This window comes from Saccostrea cucullata, unplaced genomic scaffold (genome assembly GCF_032062105.1).
Source record: "Saccostrea cucullata isolate Sc308-1 unplaced genomic scaffold, CSIRO_AGI_Scuc_v1 ctg117, whole genome shotgun sequence".
Classification (NCBI taxonomy): domain Eukaryota; kingdom Metazoa; phylum Mollusca; class Bivalvia; order Ostreida; family Ostreidae; genus Saccostrea; species Saccostrea cuccullata.
In genome coordinates, this window is record NW_026932623.1 from 287,698 (window position 1) to 304,888 (window position 17,191).

At 34.6% G+C, this 17,191-nt stretch overlaps 3 protein-coding genes across 3 annotated transcripts; 2 read left to right on the plus strand and 1 right to left on the minus strand.

Moving 5' to 3' along the window:
• Positions 1–1,415: 1,415 nt before the first annotated feature.
• LOC134235652 (E3 ubiquitin-protein ligase TRIM71-like) lies at positions 1,416–3,577 on the minus strand. Its single transcript, XM_062717792.1, has one exon. The coding sequence runs from the start codon at positions 3,572–3,574 to the stop codon at positions 1,655–1,657; it is 1,920 nt and encodes a 639-aa protein (XP_062573776.1). The 5' UTR covers positions 3,575–3,577; the 3' UTR covers positions 1,416–1,654.
• Positions 3,578–7,551: 3,974 nt separating this feature from the next.
• Positions 7,552–10,100, plus strand: LOC134235645 (uncharacterized). Its single transcript, XM_062717783.1, has 2 exons — positions 7,552–8,986; positions 9,078–10,100. Exons 1-2 carry the CDS (start codon positions 8,090–8,092, stop codon positions 9,633–9,635), a joined length of 1,455 nt encoding a protein of 484 aa, XP_062573767.1. The 5' UTR covers positions 7,552–8,089; the 3' UTR covers positions 9,636–10,100.
• Positions 10,101–13,650: 3,550 nt separating this feature from the next.
• Positions 13,651–16,591, plus strand: LOC134235641 (uncharacterized). The gene is made up of 2 exons (XM_062717777.1): positions 13,651–15,029; positions 15,121–16,591. Exons 1-2 carry the CDS (start codon positions 13,839–13,841, stop codon positions 15,685–15,687), a joined length of 1,758 nt encoding a protein of 585 aa, XP_062573761.1. The 5' UTR covers positions 13,651–13,838; the 3' UTR covers positions 15,688–16,591.
• The last annotated feature ends 600 nt before the right edge of the window (positions 16,592–17,191 follow it).

Consider the following 17,191-nt stretch of genomic DNA (forward strand, 5'->3'; position numbering starts at 1 on the left):
GTGAGATGAAGGTTTAGACAAATGAAGGTGTATAGAAATAGAGGAATGGAGAGGGAGTAAGCTACATACTAATATGGAGATGAAGGTTACAGGGAATTTAAGGTATGTATAGAGATAGAGGTATAAAGAGGTGAGGGTGTAGAGAGATGTAAATTTACTTACCTTGTCATTGGTCATTAGCAAAATTATATGCTAAAAACATTTTGATTTTACACACAAGTACTCTGAAGTTGACATCAAAAAGATGCTTGAGTTTCTGATGGACAATATGTATGCTGTTTTTGAAGATCGGGTCTTCCAACAATCTATGGGAATTTCCATGGATAAGAATTGCGTCCCCTTAGTAGGCTAGCAGGCCTATTTTTGTATTCAAATGAAGCAGAATTTGTCTAAAATCTTACGTATGAAAAGAAGAAAATACTTGCTGTAGCCTTCAACTCGACATTTCGATATATCGAAGACATATATTGCCGATTTACGATGGTAATTTCCATTACTATGTCGATACGATATATACTGGTGGGCTTGAGATAAAAGATACCACAAATTAAAGTCTGACACATCTGTTTCATATTTGGATATTTTACTTGAAAAAGACATAAATGGTAATCTAACAACCAAGCTCTATGATAAACGTGATGACTAACTTTTCAATTGTCAACTTACCTTACTTATGCAGCAATATACCTTCATCGCCTGCATACGGGGTTTATATATATCTCAGTTGATTCGATACGCAAGAGCATGCTCTACGTATGAACAACTTCATTTCTAAAACGAGGTAAATTATTGACAAACAATTTGATGAAACAAGAATATCAGTAGTCTCATTTGAAGACTTCATTTCATATGTTCTAAGGTCGATACAATGACCTTGTCAGCAAAACAATTTATCAATGAGTCAAATGCCGACTGACGTTCTTCTTACTAATTTTTAGTCCATTATTTATTATAATTATACACTGAATTGACGACGGATTTTCCCGTTATTTCCCGATCATGACAAGAAGCACACGGCGGATGTGACCGGTCGGCAGAGGGGATGCCCACTTCTCCATGGCACCTGATCCTACCTCTGATGTTTTGAAGGTCCGTGTTTCCTCTGAGATGAAAGAGATGATGCATAGAAAACGAAAGTATACAGAGAGATGAAGGTTTTAAGAAATGAAGGTACGTGGTTTTTTTATGTTGAAGATGATACAGAGAGACAATAGAGGATTTAAAGTTAAAGAAAATAAAGCTTTCCCGAAAAAGGAAAAATAAATGATGAAGAAAGAAATGGCATTAAAATACAAGCAAAAAAAAAAATCATCAATTTATTATACACGGTAGAGTGAACTTACGAGTAATCTTTGATTTTATATCAATAGTGATGAATTCTTCATCAAAGTCAACACATTAAATTTTTTGCTAATGTTATTTTCATTCAAAGTTGAACACTTTTTAATAGTGATTTTTGATCAATAATTGGATTTAAAAGAAGAAGACGGTATGTCCATTGCATTACAAAGGTAAACAGGTATATCCGATCTTATTAAAAGAAATACTGCTTCGTGTTTCTTGGCATATAACTCAAGCCCATGATGTGGTTGTCGCTACGAAAATCCAACTTCTAGAGTAACATACGCTACAAAATCAGATTACAATTGAGACTTTAGCCATTTAGGGAATACACCCCTATTTTCCCCTTCTGACTTCCAACCCACAAAGAACCGTCCTGGCCCACGGCAACTGACCATGGTTTGAAAATTTTATCTGCTTTACCAAGCACAATGTCAAACATTTGTCCTGATTCATCAATTCTCATTATCCTGCTGTTGTTATAGTCTGCAACATATACACACCCATTGTCTTCATCGCTACAAAGTCCACGCGGGTTAAAGTAGTTTTCGGCATTCTTTTTCATTCCATAGTATTCTGCCTCAATGTGTCCATTCTTGTTAAGTACTGTGACACATTCTCTTTTCCAATCCGAAATAGCAATGTACGACTTCTGGGTAACAACTACCCTTGCAGGATATTCAACAGTTGGATGTGTCGAAAATTCCAAAATGTCTGGCATTTCCCACCGTTTGTTTTTTCCTGTTAAAGTCTTTACTACCTTATTGTGATGAGTTACATCATGGTCGAAGAAGGCGTTTTTCTCCGTCATACAAATGTAAAGAATTCCACTCTTTTGATCAAGAGCCATTCCACGTGCACAGGCGGGTGTAGACAACATTGTCGAAGGTCGGAGTTGTTTATCAACAGCCTTTATGACCTTTCCGGAATTGCATGACACCAAGATTGTGTTATCTGGTCCATATGTGATATCGTCTGCTGGAAGACCAAGATGAAGTGTTCTGTGGACTCTTCCTGAATTGTCGTATAACTTCAGCGCTCCCTCGGCACCTTCCACAACCCAGACTCTTCCATCACTTAGAGGAAGTATTGCTGAAACGACAGAGCCTTCGTTTTCTATTTCAAAATCATGCAACAATTCTGGTCTGGGATCATTTTCAATTGGAAATCCTGGTTTCACATTTCCAAAAAGCAATCTAACATCTTTTTCTTCGACAACCTTAGGATCAAAGTAAAACAGGTCGCTTCTTTTGATTGTTGGAATCGAATAGTCTGATTTCATCTTTTCTAGCTTCCCTACCAATTTATGACTGTATTCAACAACTGCAATATCATCACCCTGTGCACTGACATTTTTAGCAAACTGAAAGATTCCTGCAGAGGACATTGTTTTTCGATCCAAATCTTTGATTATGCCTTTGATTGGTTTAACTTTCTCTTTCACCTGTTCTTTGACTTTACCCAACAGTTCGCCTTTTACGACTTCGACAAGGTGATGCAGCATCTCCGAGTGTTTCTGAATTTCATCCTCAGCAGATTGTTGTGTTCTTTTATAACGATTTATTTCCTGTGATATTTCCATTTTTCTCTCGGCCAGCCAACACAAGTAGTTGACATACTCATCAGAGTTCACAATATCCCCCAGCATGTTCCTGCACGACTCTGCAACATCTTTCACGTACTTTGATGCGTGTTGCTTATGAGTTGTTGCATTGCAATGTTGACATACCAATTCCTTGCATACTGAACATTGATACAAGAGTCTCTCTTCAGGGTGAATTTTACAGAAGAGATTGTGCTTGATTTTCCCATTGTTAGGACTTCGTCCGACCTTTACCATGTGATGTTCCCTTGTCGCAGTCATCCCAGAATGAGATTTAACACACGTCACGCAAAAATCCTGATTGCATTCGATACAATGTTTGTTCGCCATTTCTTCTTCGCCGCATACATGGCAATATTCTCCAATGTTCTGTCGTTGAAGTTGGAAAAAATAGTTTTTTCTCAATGCTCTCGCTCCCTTTTCTGGAACTTTCATTTCAGAATCACATAGTGGACATTCCAAAACTCCATCTTCGCAAACTGTTGTGATGTAACCATCTAGACATTCCTTGCAGAAACTATGATTGCAATTTAATAGGCGCGGATCCTGGAAATCTTCCAAACAGAGGTAACATTTAAGGTTGTTAAGGATCGTGTCGAGGGTTCTCTGCTTGCTTTTAACTTTGGACATAATGTGGACAGGAAACTGAAATTGAAATAAATTCCAGAATTATTCCAAAATGCAAGACATGTAGTACTAATATACTAGTAAACACCTTCGTGAATTCAGCCATCTTTCTCAATGGTATAACATACTAGGAATCAACCAAATACATATATGATAGTAACAATCACATACGGTAGACGATGATTAAAATTCATCAAACCTGGCGTCCCATATAAGGCAAAAGTTAAATCTAATATATCATACAGGGTAAGAAGTAACAAAATAATATTGCAATGTATATCATAAAAAATATTATATTTGAAATACCATAAACAATTATATCTGGTATACCATACAGGATAACAATTATGTTTGGTTAACCATACAGGGTAACAATTATATCTGACCATACAGAGAAATATAGGTAAGTCGGCTATACAATTCCTGTTAGCAATCAAATTTAGCCTAACATACAGGGAAACATTTTGTACAGACTAGTTTTGAAGATAAAAAAAAATCAAAGGAGACATAGTGATTAATCAATTTTAGTGATACAAAGTCTGACAGATTTACTTTTACAATGCCTGTTACGATATAAAAGAAGAATGAAAATTTAATTTTGGGATAAAGGGGTGTTATCTTTTGTCTTAAAGTGATATTAAATCGACGCCCTCCGCATTAAAAATTTTTTTTGGAGTTTTAATAAATGTTCAATCCACCTACTAGTATATAGATGAACAACTTACCCTGCATCAATTATTCATTGATTTCTATCAAACTCTATTCAGAACACCATTATTGATCTTTATCTCCGAACGAAGATTTTTATTTACATTCAATAATGCACTCCTTATATTTTTTAAAGAAACAGCTTTGTTTCAATCTATTTAATAATAACTATGAAAATATGTTTGTTTAAGTTGAAATAAAATATCTTATTTAAAATTAAATTCTGCGAGTTAAATGAATCTAAAAAGTGAAAATGATAACAAGAAAATGAATGTTTTATTTTAAAAAGAAAAATACAGCATCAATTTCAAAACAAAACCAACATCTTACCAGGAGGAGTCACAATCCAGCTAAACAATTACACCAGGTTTTATTCATATCTTTAAAGCAGTATTTTCTTCCGAATGCGTCCTGGTACATCCATACCCGCCGGATTGGTCGTAACTATTGTAACACTATGGCAATTTCGATTTCTGTTGTGTTTAACTACTTAAATCACTTCAGAAACAACACTAACTGGTTTTATTTATTCAGCTCACCTCGCTTTTGACATCGATTCACGGGTACCCTGTGTCGACATGAAAAAGGAAACCACGCCATTAAAAATCAATTTTATCCATTTTTGCTGATAAAATTGCCGTTTGTGCAATGAAAGGCCATTTTTGTCCTGTTGTAAAATGCATAGCATTGTAAGGAATATGACATCAATATTTCGCTTCCATGGCAAACTTATCAATTTCAGTAACCAATTTAAGTCATTTGCAACTACCATTAATTATTAAAACAATTTATTTGTTCGTATGCTAATTTCTTTAATTATTGAATTGGTTTAACAGATTAAACATCTGAAAGTACAATGTTGAAGGTATTGATTAAAATGAAAGAAATCACAAATCCTTTACCTTCATAAACACATTCATAACTGCAAACAAGTAGACTCAAATGAATCCCTAAAACATTTATTGAAGCTGTGAACCCAATACACCCAAGAATTTTTTTTTTTAAAAGATAAACAGTTATTTATTATAATTTGCATATGTTATCAGTTGGTTTTAAATATTTAGTCTTGTTGGAGAGAAAGTGCCGTTCAAATACCGGTATATCAATAAACATTTGCATGCCATACAAGTATCTAACTCTTCAATTTCCCCATTCATTTTTTGTAAAAAGCCAATGTTTGTTATCATGGAATGATGTTGTAAGTGATGATGACTGAACGAAACATCACCTGCTCATTATCGACACAGATTGACGATGTATTTCAGAGTGTTTGTTGTTTGTTTATTGCTTGTCCCTACTTGAATTTTTCAGTCATATTGAGACGGCACCACTTGCCAGTGGAGACCTGTATCCAGCACCTACTGCCTTCGGACAGTGCTTATAATTTTTTTTCGTTTTGGTCCTGGCATCTATTAAGACAAGTGGTCTCGTTTTAAAGGTCTCAACCAAAGGACCGAACTCAATGTCCCGCTGTGGGGTTCGAACCCGCGACGTTAGAACCAACTCCTTTACTCTGCTATTCTAGAACAAAAGGCTATAATCACTGCGCTAGCTGACTGTGGAGTGAAAATAGAGTATTAAAATAAAATATGAACAGGTAAATATTATCGTTTTTGAAAGGGAGAGGAGTCAGAAAAATTGACGTCATTTCGTGGGTTATCATATGTACTGCAGATTCAATGAATCATTGTTAACAAATTTATGAAATATTCATTGGGATGTTAATTCGTTGTTAAGGGTCCCCATGAACTACGATAATTCCACATGACAATTCAAAATCTTCGATCAATTTTCAACTACAAAATATGTTCCTCTTTCACGTTTCCGGAAAATATATTTGATAATTGGCGATAGAAACTCATTTCTATTATGAATTATGTAGAAAATTATGTCAGACGTATTAGATAATTAAGCGGAATATGCGAATCCTCTACTCATCCATTATCAAAGAAGAAGAGGTAATTTAAAAAAAAAAGTCTACATAAACAATATGCATGGTTCCAGCACATAAAAATATCGTCTTTGTCTGTAAGGATCCTTGTTATATCTGTATAAGTTTACAAAAAATACGTCCATTCATATGTCGAGTTTATTTATATAGGCCCCTATTTCAGTAAATCTGCAATAAAAGAATCAACAGATTCTGTCGCATTTGGTTCATATTTAGATGTTTTCTGACTATAGACGATAAGCACCAACTAATAATTAAACAATATGACAAAAGAGATGACCTTAGCTTTTCCATCGTCATCTTTCTTTATTCATTATTCCACTATCATCTGCATATGGTGTTTACCTCTCTCAATTTACTCCAAACTCAAGATCATGCTTTGCGTACGATCTCTTTATTAACAGATGCAGACTACTGACAGATACGTTGAGTTTACAGTGATTTCATCATCCTCGTTAAAGTCAGCATTTTGTAAAATCCATGATCGTTATTATGACCTTGTTGGTGTGTCTTTTTTTTCCTTGTTTTGAACAAAATTTGCAAAACATGGCGTTTTTAATTTATACTTATAGATCAACAATAGATGCTTACAATCATATGTAAATCCTATCCCAGTAACATTGAAATAAAAATTCGTATTAGCTGCATGAAGGGTTTCCTGGTAAGTTTGATACCCAAGAACATGCTCTACATACAAATAACTAAAACGAGACAATTGAGAAGATTTTGCAACAAGAATATCCACAATCTCGTTGAAAGGCATAATTTTCCAAGTTTTCTTACGTCAAAAGGAGATAAAAACAATGGTTATTTCCATTCTTATGCCATGCGATATATCCCGGAGATCTTGAAATAAAAGATACCACAGAGTCTGACAAATTTTTACTAGAAAAAAGTTAATGTAATCTAACATCGAAGCTTTATGATAAACGTGATGACTACGTTTTCAATCATCAACTCCTAATATGCAGCAACATAAAATCTTTATCACCTGCATACGGGTTTATATGTCTTCGATGAATGGATACACAAGAGCATAGTCTACGTTCTACGTAAGAACGATATCTAAAACGATGTGAATTATTGACAAACAAGATGATGAAACAAGAATGTCAGCATTCTCGTTTGAAGTCTTCATAGCATTTCGTAAGTTTTTATACCGATGCAATGACCTTGTCAGCAAATACAATCTATCAATAAGTTAAATGCTGACTGACGTTTTTCAAACTTATTGTTAGGGCATTATTTACACTGAATTATCGACGGATTTTTCAAAATCATGACAAGGAGCACACGGCGGGTGTGACTGGTTGACAGGGGATGCACACACCTGGTCCCACCTCTGATGTCTTAGAGGTCTTGTCCGTCCTGTTTGTTATCTCCATATATTTCATGCTGAAATTGAAATATTAATATGAAAGAGACAATATGCAAAGGTAATATAACATTTCTATTAATATCTATACTTTAATGATTTTATAGCTCTTAGAGTGTTCTTGACTTTTCTATAATTGTATAATTAAAATTTCCTTGTGGCGTGGAATTATTTTTCTTTATTTTATCTCTTCCTGAATGTTGATAGTTGCTTCCATTTTAGTGCTTTGTTAGATAATAATAGTTTGAGTCTAGCTTTAGCGTGCTTCCGAATTCCAATTTTTGATCATATTTGATCCACGTGGAAAAACCACGCTGGAAATTGGTGAGGTCCATATGTCCGTTTGTCTATAAATATGAATAATTCCAGAGATGTAAAAAAAAAATAAAGAAAGTATGAGAGGATAATGAATAACCAGTACGTCATTCAGAACTGTTATAATTTATGTACTTATGAATTTATGTACTATGTGATGGTGTGACAAATGGATATAAATCAGTATTTTCCAACTGACAGTATCTTTAACGATGACAGTGATCTTTCTGATTCACCAGATGACAGGGATTCTTTATCTGTATCGAGCACAGAAGAAAAGGACGTGTATATTCCACGATTAAAGTTCCAAAACCTTCAGAATTTCCAAGCACCAATATACTCTAAGCAAAAGAAAGATGATCCCAATTGTAATATAAAAACGGTATTTATCACTGAAGCGGAGGTACACCAAATGCCAGCAATAAAGACGGAAAACTCAAAAAATGACTTTGTCGATAACTATTTATCTGATACCTCGTCACCCCCTCTCCAAAACAAGAAAAGGCGTACGCTGGATGTCTCGGGAGATAGCGGCGGGATGCGCAGACAGACAGAAAGTGGTCTGTACAAAAGTAGAAGAGAAAGTTGCACAGGTTTCACTTGGATGTGGCAAAAAGATTCTATAGAACACGAGAAGTACGAAAATCTTCTGGCCAATGAGGGTTTAGAGTATTCAGAATATAAAGTAAAATCTAGAAGAATTTCTAGTAAAAACATTGTATTTTACAATCGTATTTATCCATTTGCTAAAGATTCGAAAATTCAGTTACCAGTTTGTTCTCAAGATAAGCGAAGTGGAGATGGAAATCTCTTGGAATTAGAGTCTACATTTTGTGTTCCTGCAGCCTGTTCAAACGTGTCCTCGATAATACCGTATGGTTCTGGACAATGCTGGGTAGCTACGGATGTATCAAAAAACATACTCCTATACGACAGGAATGGAGACTTAATGGACTTCGTTAATGTTGGCTGTCCAGTGGACTCCCTAGCTACTGACAAAGATGGCAATGTCTTCATATCTTGTCCAGATTTGAAACAAGTTCGCGTGGTTGACCGTCATCGACATGTAAGTAAGCTTGCATATTTTTCGTGAGAGAGAGAGAGAGAGATGCTGTGTGAAATTAAACAATCAATTAGATATTTTTCTTTCTTTGAAGATGAGAACTTTTCTGGATATGACACAATACCCCCGAGGTATTGCCTACATGCGACTGGAGGACTCTATACTCGTATGTAGAAACGACAACAAGATAGCTAACGATCTTACAGTGAAGGCATGCAACCCACTCAGAAAATATCCTATCCGTGGACCAAAGTCTAGTAAACCACGGGATACAGATGTAGCTGAAAATATGTTTGGTTATCCTTTCCGAGTTTGTGTGAATGTTAACGATGACTGCATAGTGTCTGATTTTGCTCATCGCTCGATCACGGTTTTGGACTCAGCTGGAAGAATTCGCTTTACCTTCAACTCATCCAAAGACTTTCCGATCCGAAACTGCGATTCTGTTTGTTGTGATCAGAAAGGAAATATTTACATTTTATTGAAGGGTAATCCTAACGTCTGTGTACTGGGACCCGGTGGTAATATTAAAACTATTTTTTCCTGCTGTGATTTCATTTATGAATCCGTCTTTACTACTGTTTTTGATTCTAACGATTACTTGTGGGTGGCTTGCATGGATGGTTTCATTAAAATCTTTAGAAAAATTTAAATTAGTAAAGAAATTAAAGCCTTTCTCGTGAGGACTTAAACATTTGGCATTCGTGATATTGGATTTCTTTTTTAAAAAATTGATCCATTAGTAGGAATTATCCTTTAAGCTTACACCAACGTTCTTTAGTATTGATTCCTGTTTCCAAGTTGAAAGTTAGATTTCTTCTCAATTTGGGGTGGACAAGAACTACGGATGCATTATAATGACCACATACCCGTATGTAGGAATACTAATATACATGCATTATTGGTTAAGACAATCTAAGAAACAATAGTGAAGATTTTTCATATGGTTAAATTTGAAGGAAATCTGGTGATTTTTATCATACAGTGATGTCATAGGTTTTTGTCAAAAAAAAATGTTCATTTTAATTCATTCCTCACAGATTTTTGTTCAATAGTTGTAATGAGAAATATTGAGAAGTAAGTACATTTGTATATTGTATATTTTCTCTCTCTTTTTTTTTCTAAGGGCAATTACTTCTTCCCATGTATCTTCATTCAGACATTTCCTTAACTATTTCTAATGTATACTATTTTCCCTGATATTCACAATTCAAACATAAATGAAAACTAGCACTTATTTTGTAAATTTCAACATTCAACATCAGAATTGTAAATTTGAAGGCCAGTCTTTTTTTTTCGATTTGTTTATTATTTTTTGTTTTGTTTTGTGCTTGTACATGTATTTGTGTTTTGTTTTTTAACGTACTTTTTAAAATACTTTTTAATAAAATTTTAAGATTTTATGCTGACTTGTACTTTAATTAGTTTATTCTTAAAATCTTTAAAGATATAATAGTAAGAATATAAGTAATATAAGAAAATAAGAATAATTAGTTAATTTATACTATAAGGAAATGAATGCAGTTTTTCTACTCGGAACCATGAAAATTGTAAGGGTGGGAAATCCTTTGGAAAAGATATATTTATAATCTGCTCGCGTGTATCTAACTTGCAGTTATAATTTGTCTATATCTTGCAATTAATTTTTCATTAAAAAGGAATTATCTCTTAAATTCAAAGTTCTTGATTTGATTAGACAATATAATTACTAAGTTGTGTACAAAAAAGAAAAAATACAATATTTCAATTAGGACCGTCTTATAATTTTCAACAAAATATACATATTAATTACGGTATAGACTCGTACAAAATAATTTTTGTACATACTGGGATTTTTCTACTTATAGCGTATTTATTTCCCGATTAAAGTGGAATGTTAATAATAGTGCCACACATGATATATTTATTTTTATCGCCATGACATTTCCTCCTTGATTTAAGAGTTTTGAACTATTTTAAAATATTGGATGAATTAATGAATAAATAATTGACAAAAGATTGAACGTCAGTCTGAAACTATATTTCTTTCCAAAGTCAAAAAAGCCTAACAAATGGTATGAAACAAGTCAGACAAAATACGACCAATTGAAAGACAAGATCTGTATTTGCTAATAATCATTAAAACGCCCGTAGAATATTTAAAGGGTTTGTTAAAATCCCTGTATCGTCAAGTTTATCGTCAGTAGCCTTCTTTTTTAAAACTGCTCGTACTCGGAGCATGCTCTTGAATATCCAATAAGTTAAGAGATCATCATATAAAGGTGATATGATACGGTATATTACTATAAAAATACGGAAAGATGACTATGGAAAAGCTGAAATCATCTCGTCATACAATTTAGTTGGCCCTTTTTGTCTATAGTTAGTAAAGCATCCAAGAACATTTCTTTGTCTATACAATGAAGCTGTTAATGGCCCTTATTATCAAACGTCAGTAAATGTCAGATGCGACAGACCCTATGATGTAAATAATTTCAATTTCACTGAAGAATATCGAATCGACGTATAAATGAAAGTACGTATCGTTAATTGAAAAAAAAACATCGTCGATATATCTAAGGCAGACTTGAATGTCACTGCAAATGTTTTCTTTTTTCATGAAGTAGTTTCTGAATAATTTTTGCTTCACAGGAATATAGCAAAAGGCTGGTTAATAAAAGATCACAATTGGGGCCCATTGGAATTTATTGAAACAATTGGTCAGAAGACAACAACTATGTTGAGAATGAGAAATTTCTGACGCCAATGTGGTGAAATACTAAAATTGAAAATAAATAAATATCCATTTTTCGTTTTCTTTATTTCTTTTTTTTCTTTCTTTTTTCTCAGTACAAAAAAAATCCACGAGAGGAAGAAACACTTGCTGTGGTCATCATTTTGATATATAAACTTCTTCCAGTTCATCTCGATATTTCCCAGCGAACATGAAATAAAAGATAGCACGGAGTCTGAAATATGTTTCATACATGACAGCAGGAACCCCAATACCAGTAATGTTGCCGCTTTATAATAAACATCGCTACTAAATGTTTGTACCCCCTCAATAAAAACGAGGGTTTTGTTTTGTTTTGGGGTTTTTTGTTGCTGTTTTTGTTGGGTTTTGCTTGTCAAAAAATTTTTGGTAGTTGAAAGTATCCCCAAATGCAAATTTGTGCCCCCAGCTGAAATCGCTTTTCATATTTTGATATTTTATTACAGAAAGATTTTAAAATCACCCAATAACAAAACTTTATCATAAACGTAACGACTTAAAACTTTTTAACGATCATCATTGTTTATTTTTTGTAGCAATATATCCTTATCACATGCATATGGGATTTATATATATCCCTGTTGATACGCAAGCGTGCTTTACGCACGAACAAGTTCTAAATCGAAACAAGATATTGGCACAAAAGTTAATTAAACAGGGAAATCAGGAGTCTCGTTTTAAAACCATCAGTCGCCCGCGAAGCACAGTCGTAATCTTGAGCGACTACTCTAGAGTCGCTGTGTTAGGAGTTGATCCTTACGTGGCGGGTTCGAATACGTCTATGGTACGTGGAGAACAGTTTTTCGGATAGGACCGTATAAACTGAGGCCCCGTGTCACAGTAAATGCTGGCACGAAAAAGATCCCTCATTGTTCAATGACCCTTAGTGCTGAGTATAGGGGGGAATTATAGCTCTCCACTGGCAACTGCAAGTGGTGGCCTCTCCATATGACTGGTAAATTATTAAAAGGGAGTTTAACAACAAACAAACAAATAAAAACCATCATTTTGCAAGCTCTGCTATCGATACAATAACCTTGTCAGCGAATACAACTTCTCACAATGACGAATGCTGACTGACGTGTTTCATACCAATTGTTAGGTCATTATTTACCCACTGAATTGTCTACGGACCTGTCCGTTTGTCCGATCAAGTCAGATGATAGAAGCAAAAATGGCCATACTGGGCTATAATTCCTAGATATGGATATGTCCACGATCTTACTTATAAATAAAATAAAACGATGCAGGACGTAAGGTATGACCTTACTATGTACTTTTAAACCCGGAAAATATTAGCATGCGTCCAGCCTATTCAGCTTTCCAAACAGGAAGAAAGTTAAAAACTGAACAGTCTTAGAAGTTTATTGGAACATAGTACAAATCTCTTCTCGTATGAAACTATTCTGAAGTAATGTCAGTCAAACAGATAGCATGTCCATGGTCCCATTTTTACCTTGAATGAATGTGCATTCAGACCTCGAGATTTCGTTTACTCTTTTTTCAGCAGCGGCCGTATGGTATTGGTACGCAATTGCTTTTCACTTATTTCAATTCTAATCATTGATACAAGTCTTCTATACGACCTTTAAATTTTGAGAATTACCACGAGGAAATATAGAGTTAACTCAAGTCAACTTGGAGACAAAAAAAGCTAAAAGAGTGCGAGTACTGAAGTCAACAAAATTATTTGTTTTCTCATCAATTCACATTAAGGTGTAGACAACGTTAAGCAACGAAACAAATAAACAAATATTCTGACTAATCGAAAGTGGAAAATACAAACCATTTCTGCGTTCACAAGTCTTAAAATAAAACATAAACGATTTGGAGGAAGAGATTAAATAGATGTATCGATCATTCTAGAAGAATTAAGCGTGTTTCTGTTTTACTTTTAGGATAAAATTATTGCTGATGCATTTTGGGCAATAAACTTTCAATAGATGTCACTAAAACACATCTTCCTTATAAAGCACGACAAGGAAATATGATATGAATTGTTGATGTAATGCGACACAATCATAAAGAGCTGTTATGGAGGGATGGATATTATAACTAATAACTAATTATAACTAATAACTAATGTTTTGATATTTTGACTAAATGGAACGTGAAATTAATCAGTATTTTCCACCTGACAGTATCTTTAACGATGACAGTGATCTTTCTGATTTACCGGATGACAGAGGTTCTGCATCTTTATCAAGCACAGAAGAAAAGGACGTGTATATTCCACGAGGAAATATAGAGTTAACTCAAGTCAACGATGTGAATATAAACAAATATTTTTCTCAAAACAGTATTTTTTTATCAGATGACGAGGAAGACAGTTTGGAAACGGAGCCAGTAACCAAACGATTGACACCGACATCTCCTCGAAGAAATGTTAATCTGCGAGACCTTCAGGATTTCCACCTATCAAAATATTCAGAGCAGAAGGAAGATCAAAATTCTCCAACAAAAACTGTATTTAGCACTGAACTGGAGGTACCCGAAATACCAACGATAAAGATAGAAAAAACGGAAAATGACTTCTTGGATCAAAACTTATATGATACCCCGCCACCACCTCTCCCAAACAAGAAAAGACGTACATTAGATGTCCCAGGAGATCGACAATCGGAATGTGATCAAAATAAAAGTAGAAGAGGAAGCTGTCCAGGTTTTATCGGAACATGGGAAAGAGATTCCCTCCTACAGGAGAAGTTTGATAATCTTTTAGCCAATGAAGGTTTAGGTTGTTCAGACTATGAGGTTATATCGAGTGGCTTTCTTTGTAAAAGCAAAACACGAAAAAAGACTTTAAGAGAGAGGCTGCTGTCGGTATTTCCAAATCGTATTTATCTTTCATCCAGTGATTCAGAACTCGACAACACAACAGCACAAAATATGAGAGATTCAACTTTATCTCATACAAAAAAGATTGGTGACAAAAGATCTCATCATAATATATGGACTGTTAAAGATAAAATTTGCTCCAAATACAGAGAAATTCGATCGGCAGCTTGTTCAAAAACTGGACAAAGTTGTAGCAATCTCTTGGAATTAGAGTCTACATTTTGTGTTCCTGCAGGTTGTTCAAACGTGTCCTCGATAATACCGTATGATTCTGGACAATGCTGGGTAGCGACGGATGCATCAGAGAGCATACTCCTGTACGACAGGAATGGAGACTTAATGGACTTCGTTAATGTTGGCTGTCCAGTGGACTCCCTAGCTACTGACAAAGATGGCAATGTGTTTATGTCGTGTCCAGATTTGAAACAAGTTCGCATGGTTGACCGTCATCGACATGTAAGTAAGCCTCCATATTTTTTTATTTTCAGAGAGTCGAAGGCTGTTTAAAATTAAACAATCAATAATAGATATTTTTCTTTCTTTGAAGATGAGAACTTTTCTGGATATGACACAATACCCACGAGGCATCGCCTACATGCGACTAGAGGACTCTATACTAGTATGTAGAAACAACAACAAGATAGCTAACGATCTTACAGTGAAGGCATGCAATCCACTCAGAAAATATCCTATCCGTGGACCAAAGTCAAGTAAACCACGGGATACAGATGTAGCTGAAAATATGTTTGGTTATCCTTTCCGAGTTTGTGTGAATGTTAACGATGACTGCATAGTGTCTGATTTTGCTCATCGTTCAATCACGGTTTTGGACTCAGCTGGGAGAATCCGCTTTACCTTCAAATCATCCAAAGACTTTCCCATTCGAAACCGCCATTCCGTTTGTTGTGATCAGAAAGGAAACATTTACATTTTTTCGAAAGGTACACCAAATGTCTGTGTATTGGAACCAAGTGGCAATATCAAAGATTTATTTTCCTGTCAAGACCTTATGAATGAGTCAGTGTTTGCCTCCGTCTTTGATTCTGACGACTATTTATGGGTGGCTTGCATGGATGGATTCATCAAAATTTTTCAAAAAAATTTAATTCAGTAAAATCATAATTAAAGTTAATTCTATGGTAATCTAGGATATTCTTTCCTTAATCCACAAATGTCTTTCTTTTGAATCCCTTGATTGGTTTTTCATGTACCTTTAAGAATTTTATCATGTTTGAACTCCATAGATTGCTAGCTGAATGCACGTATTCGATACTTAATGCCATTAAGCAATGAGAGTTCCTTTTCTGCGACACGTGACCTTGGATTAATAGGCTTCATCAGAGGATCTGTTTTCATGTTCAAGATCTAAAATAAATTTTAAGACTTAATGTATGACTATGACGTGTTTAAAATCCATTGATGAACTTTATATGGATATAACGAACCATATGCAAGTTCAAAAGTCCATAAAACAATACAAAATGGGGGCAGAGCTATCAAGGACCTCCAAAACATCAGAGGTTGGACCAGTTGCCTTGGATGACTGAGCATACCCTGCCGACTGATCACTCCTGCCGTGTGATATTATTGATAAAAACAAAGAGTAAAAATACAGTACTACAAAAAATATAAGGTTGATATTTGAAAACGAAATTTGCAAACAGGTTTAAAAATGTCTTTGCAATTTATTATTTCTAGGGTGTACCCTTGCGTTTCTCATTTTACATCTTTGAATAGAATGTGTGCAAAGGAAGTTCAGTACAACATTGAAAAAACGAACCCAGGGTCATGTTTATTTACATATACTTATGATTAATGCATTTAAGAGAATAATTTTGTAATTCTCTGTTTGTAAATATCTGTAAATAAATGAGGAGAACTTTCTTTTGTGTCTGTGTAAGGGTGTGTGGGTGCACGTGTTTGTGAGGCTAATTGTCAAAAATTTAATTGGTTCTGCCTTCAAGCAGTTTTTTTATTGTCTCCACTCCAACTTATTTTCATTGATTTTACAATAATTAATTTTTATGCGCCCGGATCGGTAGATCCGAGGCGTATATTGTTTTTGTCCTGTCCTGTCTGTCTGTTTGTTTGTCTGCAAACTTTAACCTTCGTCATAACTTTTCAACCATGAAAGATGGAGACTTAATATTTGGTATGCATACTTCACTAATTGAACTCTTTCAAATGACACACATGTTATTGACCTTGTGACCTTGATTGTGACCTACATGCTAAAAATAGTCTTTGTCTGCAAACTTTAACCTTCGCCATAACTTTTGAACCTTGAAAGATAGAGACTTCATATTTGGTATGCATACTCCACTAATTAAGCTCTAACAAATGACACACAGGTCAATGACCTTGTGACCTTGACTGTGACCTATATGCTAAAATTAGCTTTTTCTTACCTTTTCCCTAACTTTTGACCCATAAAAGATAGAGACTTGATATTTGGTATGCATACTCCAATAATCATGTTCTTTCAAATGACACCAAGATCAATGACCTTGTGACCTTGATTGTGACCTATATGCTAAAATAGCTTTTTTTTTTTCAAACTTTGTTGCTGCCGGGCGCATAGTGTTTCACAAACACATCTTGTTTTCTATCCAAATGCA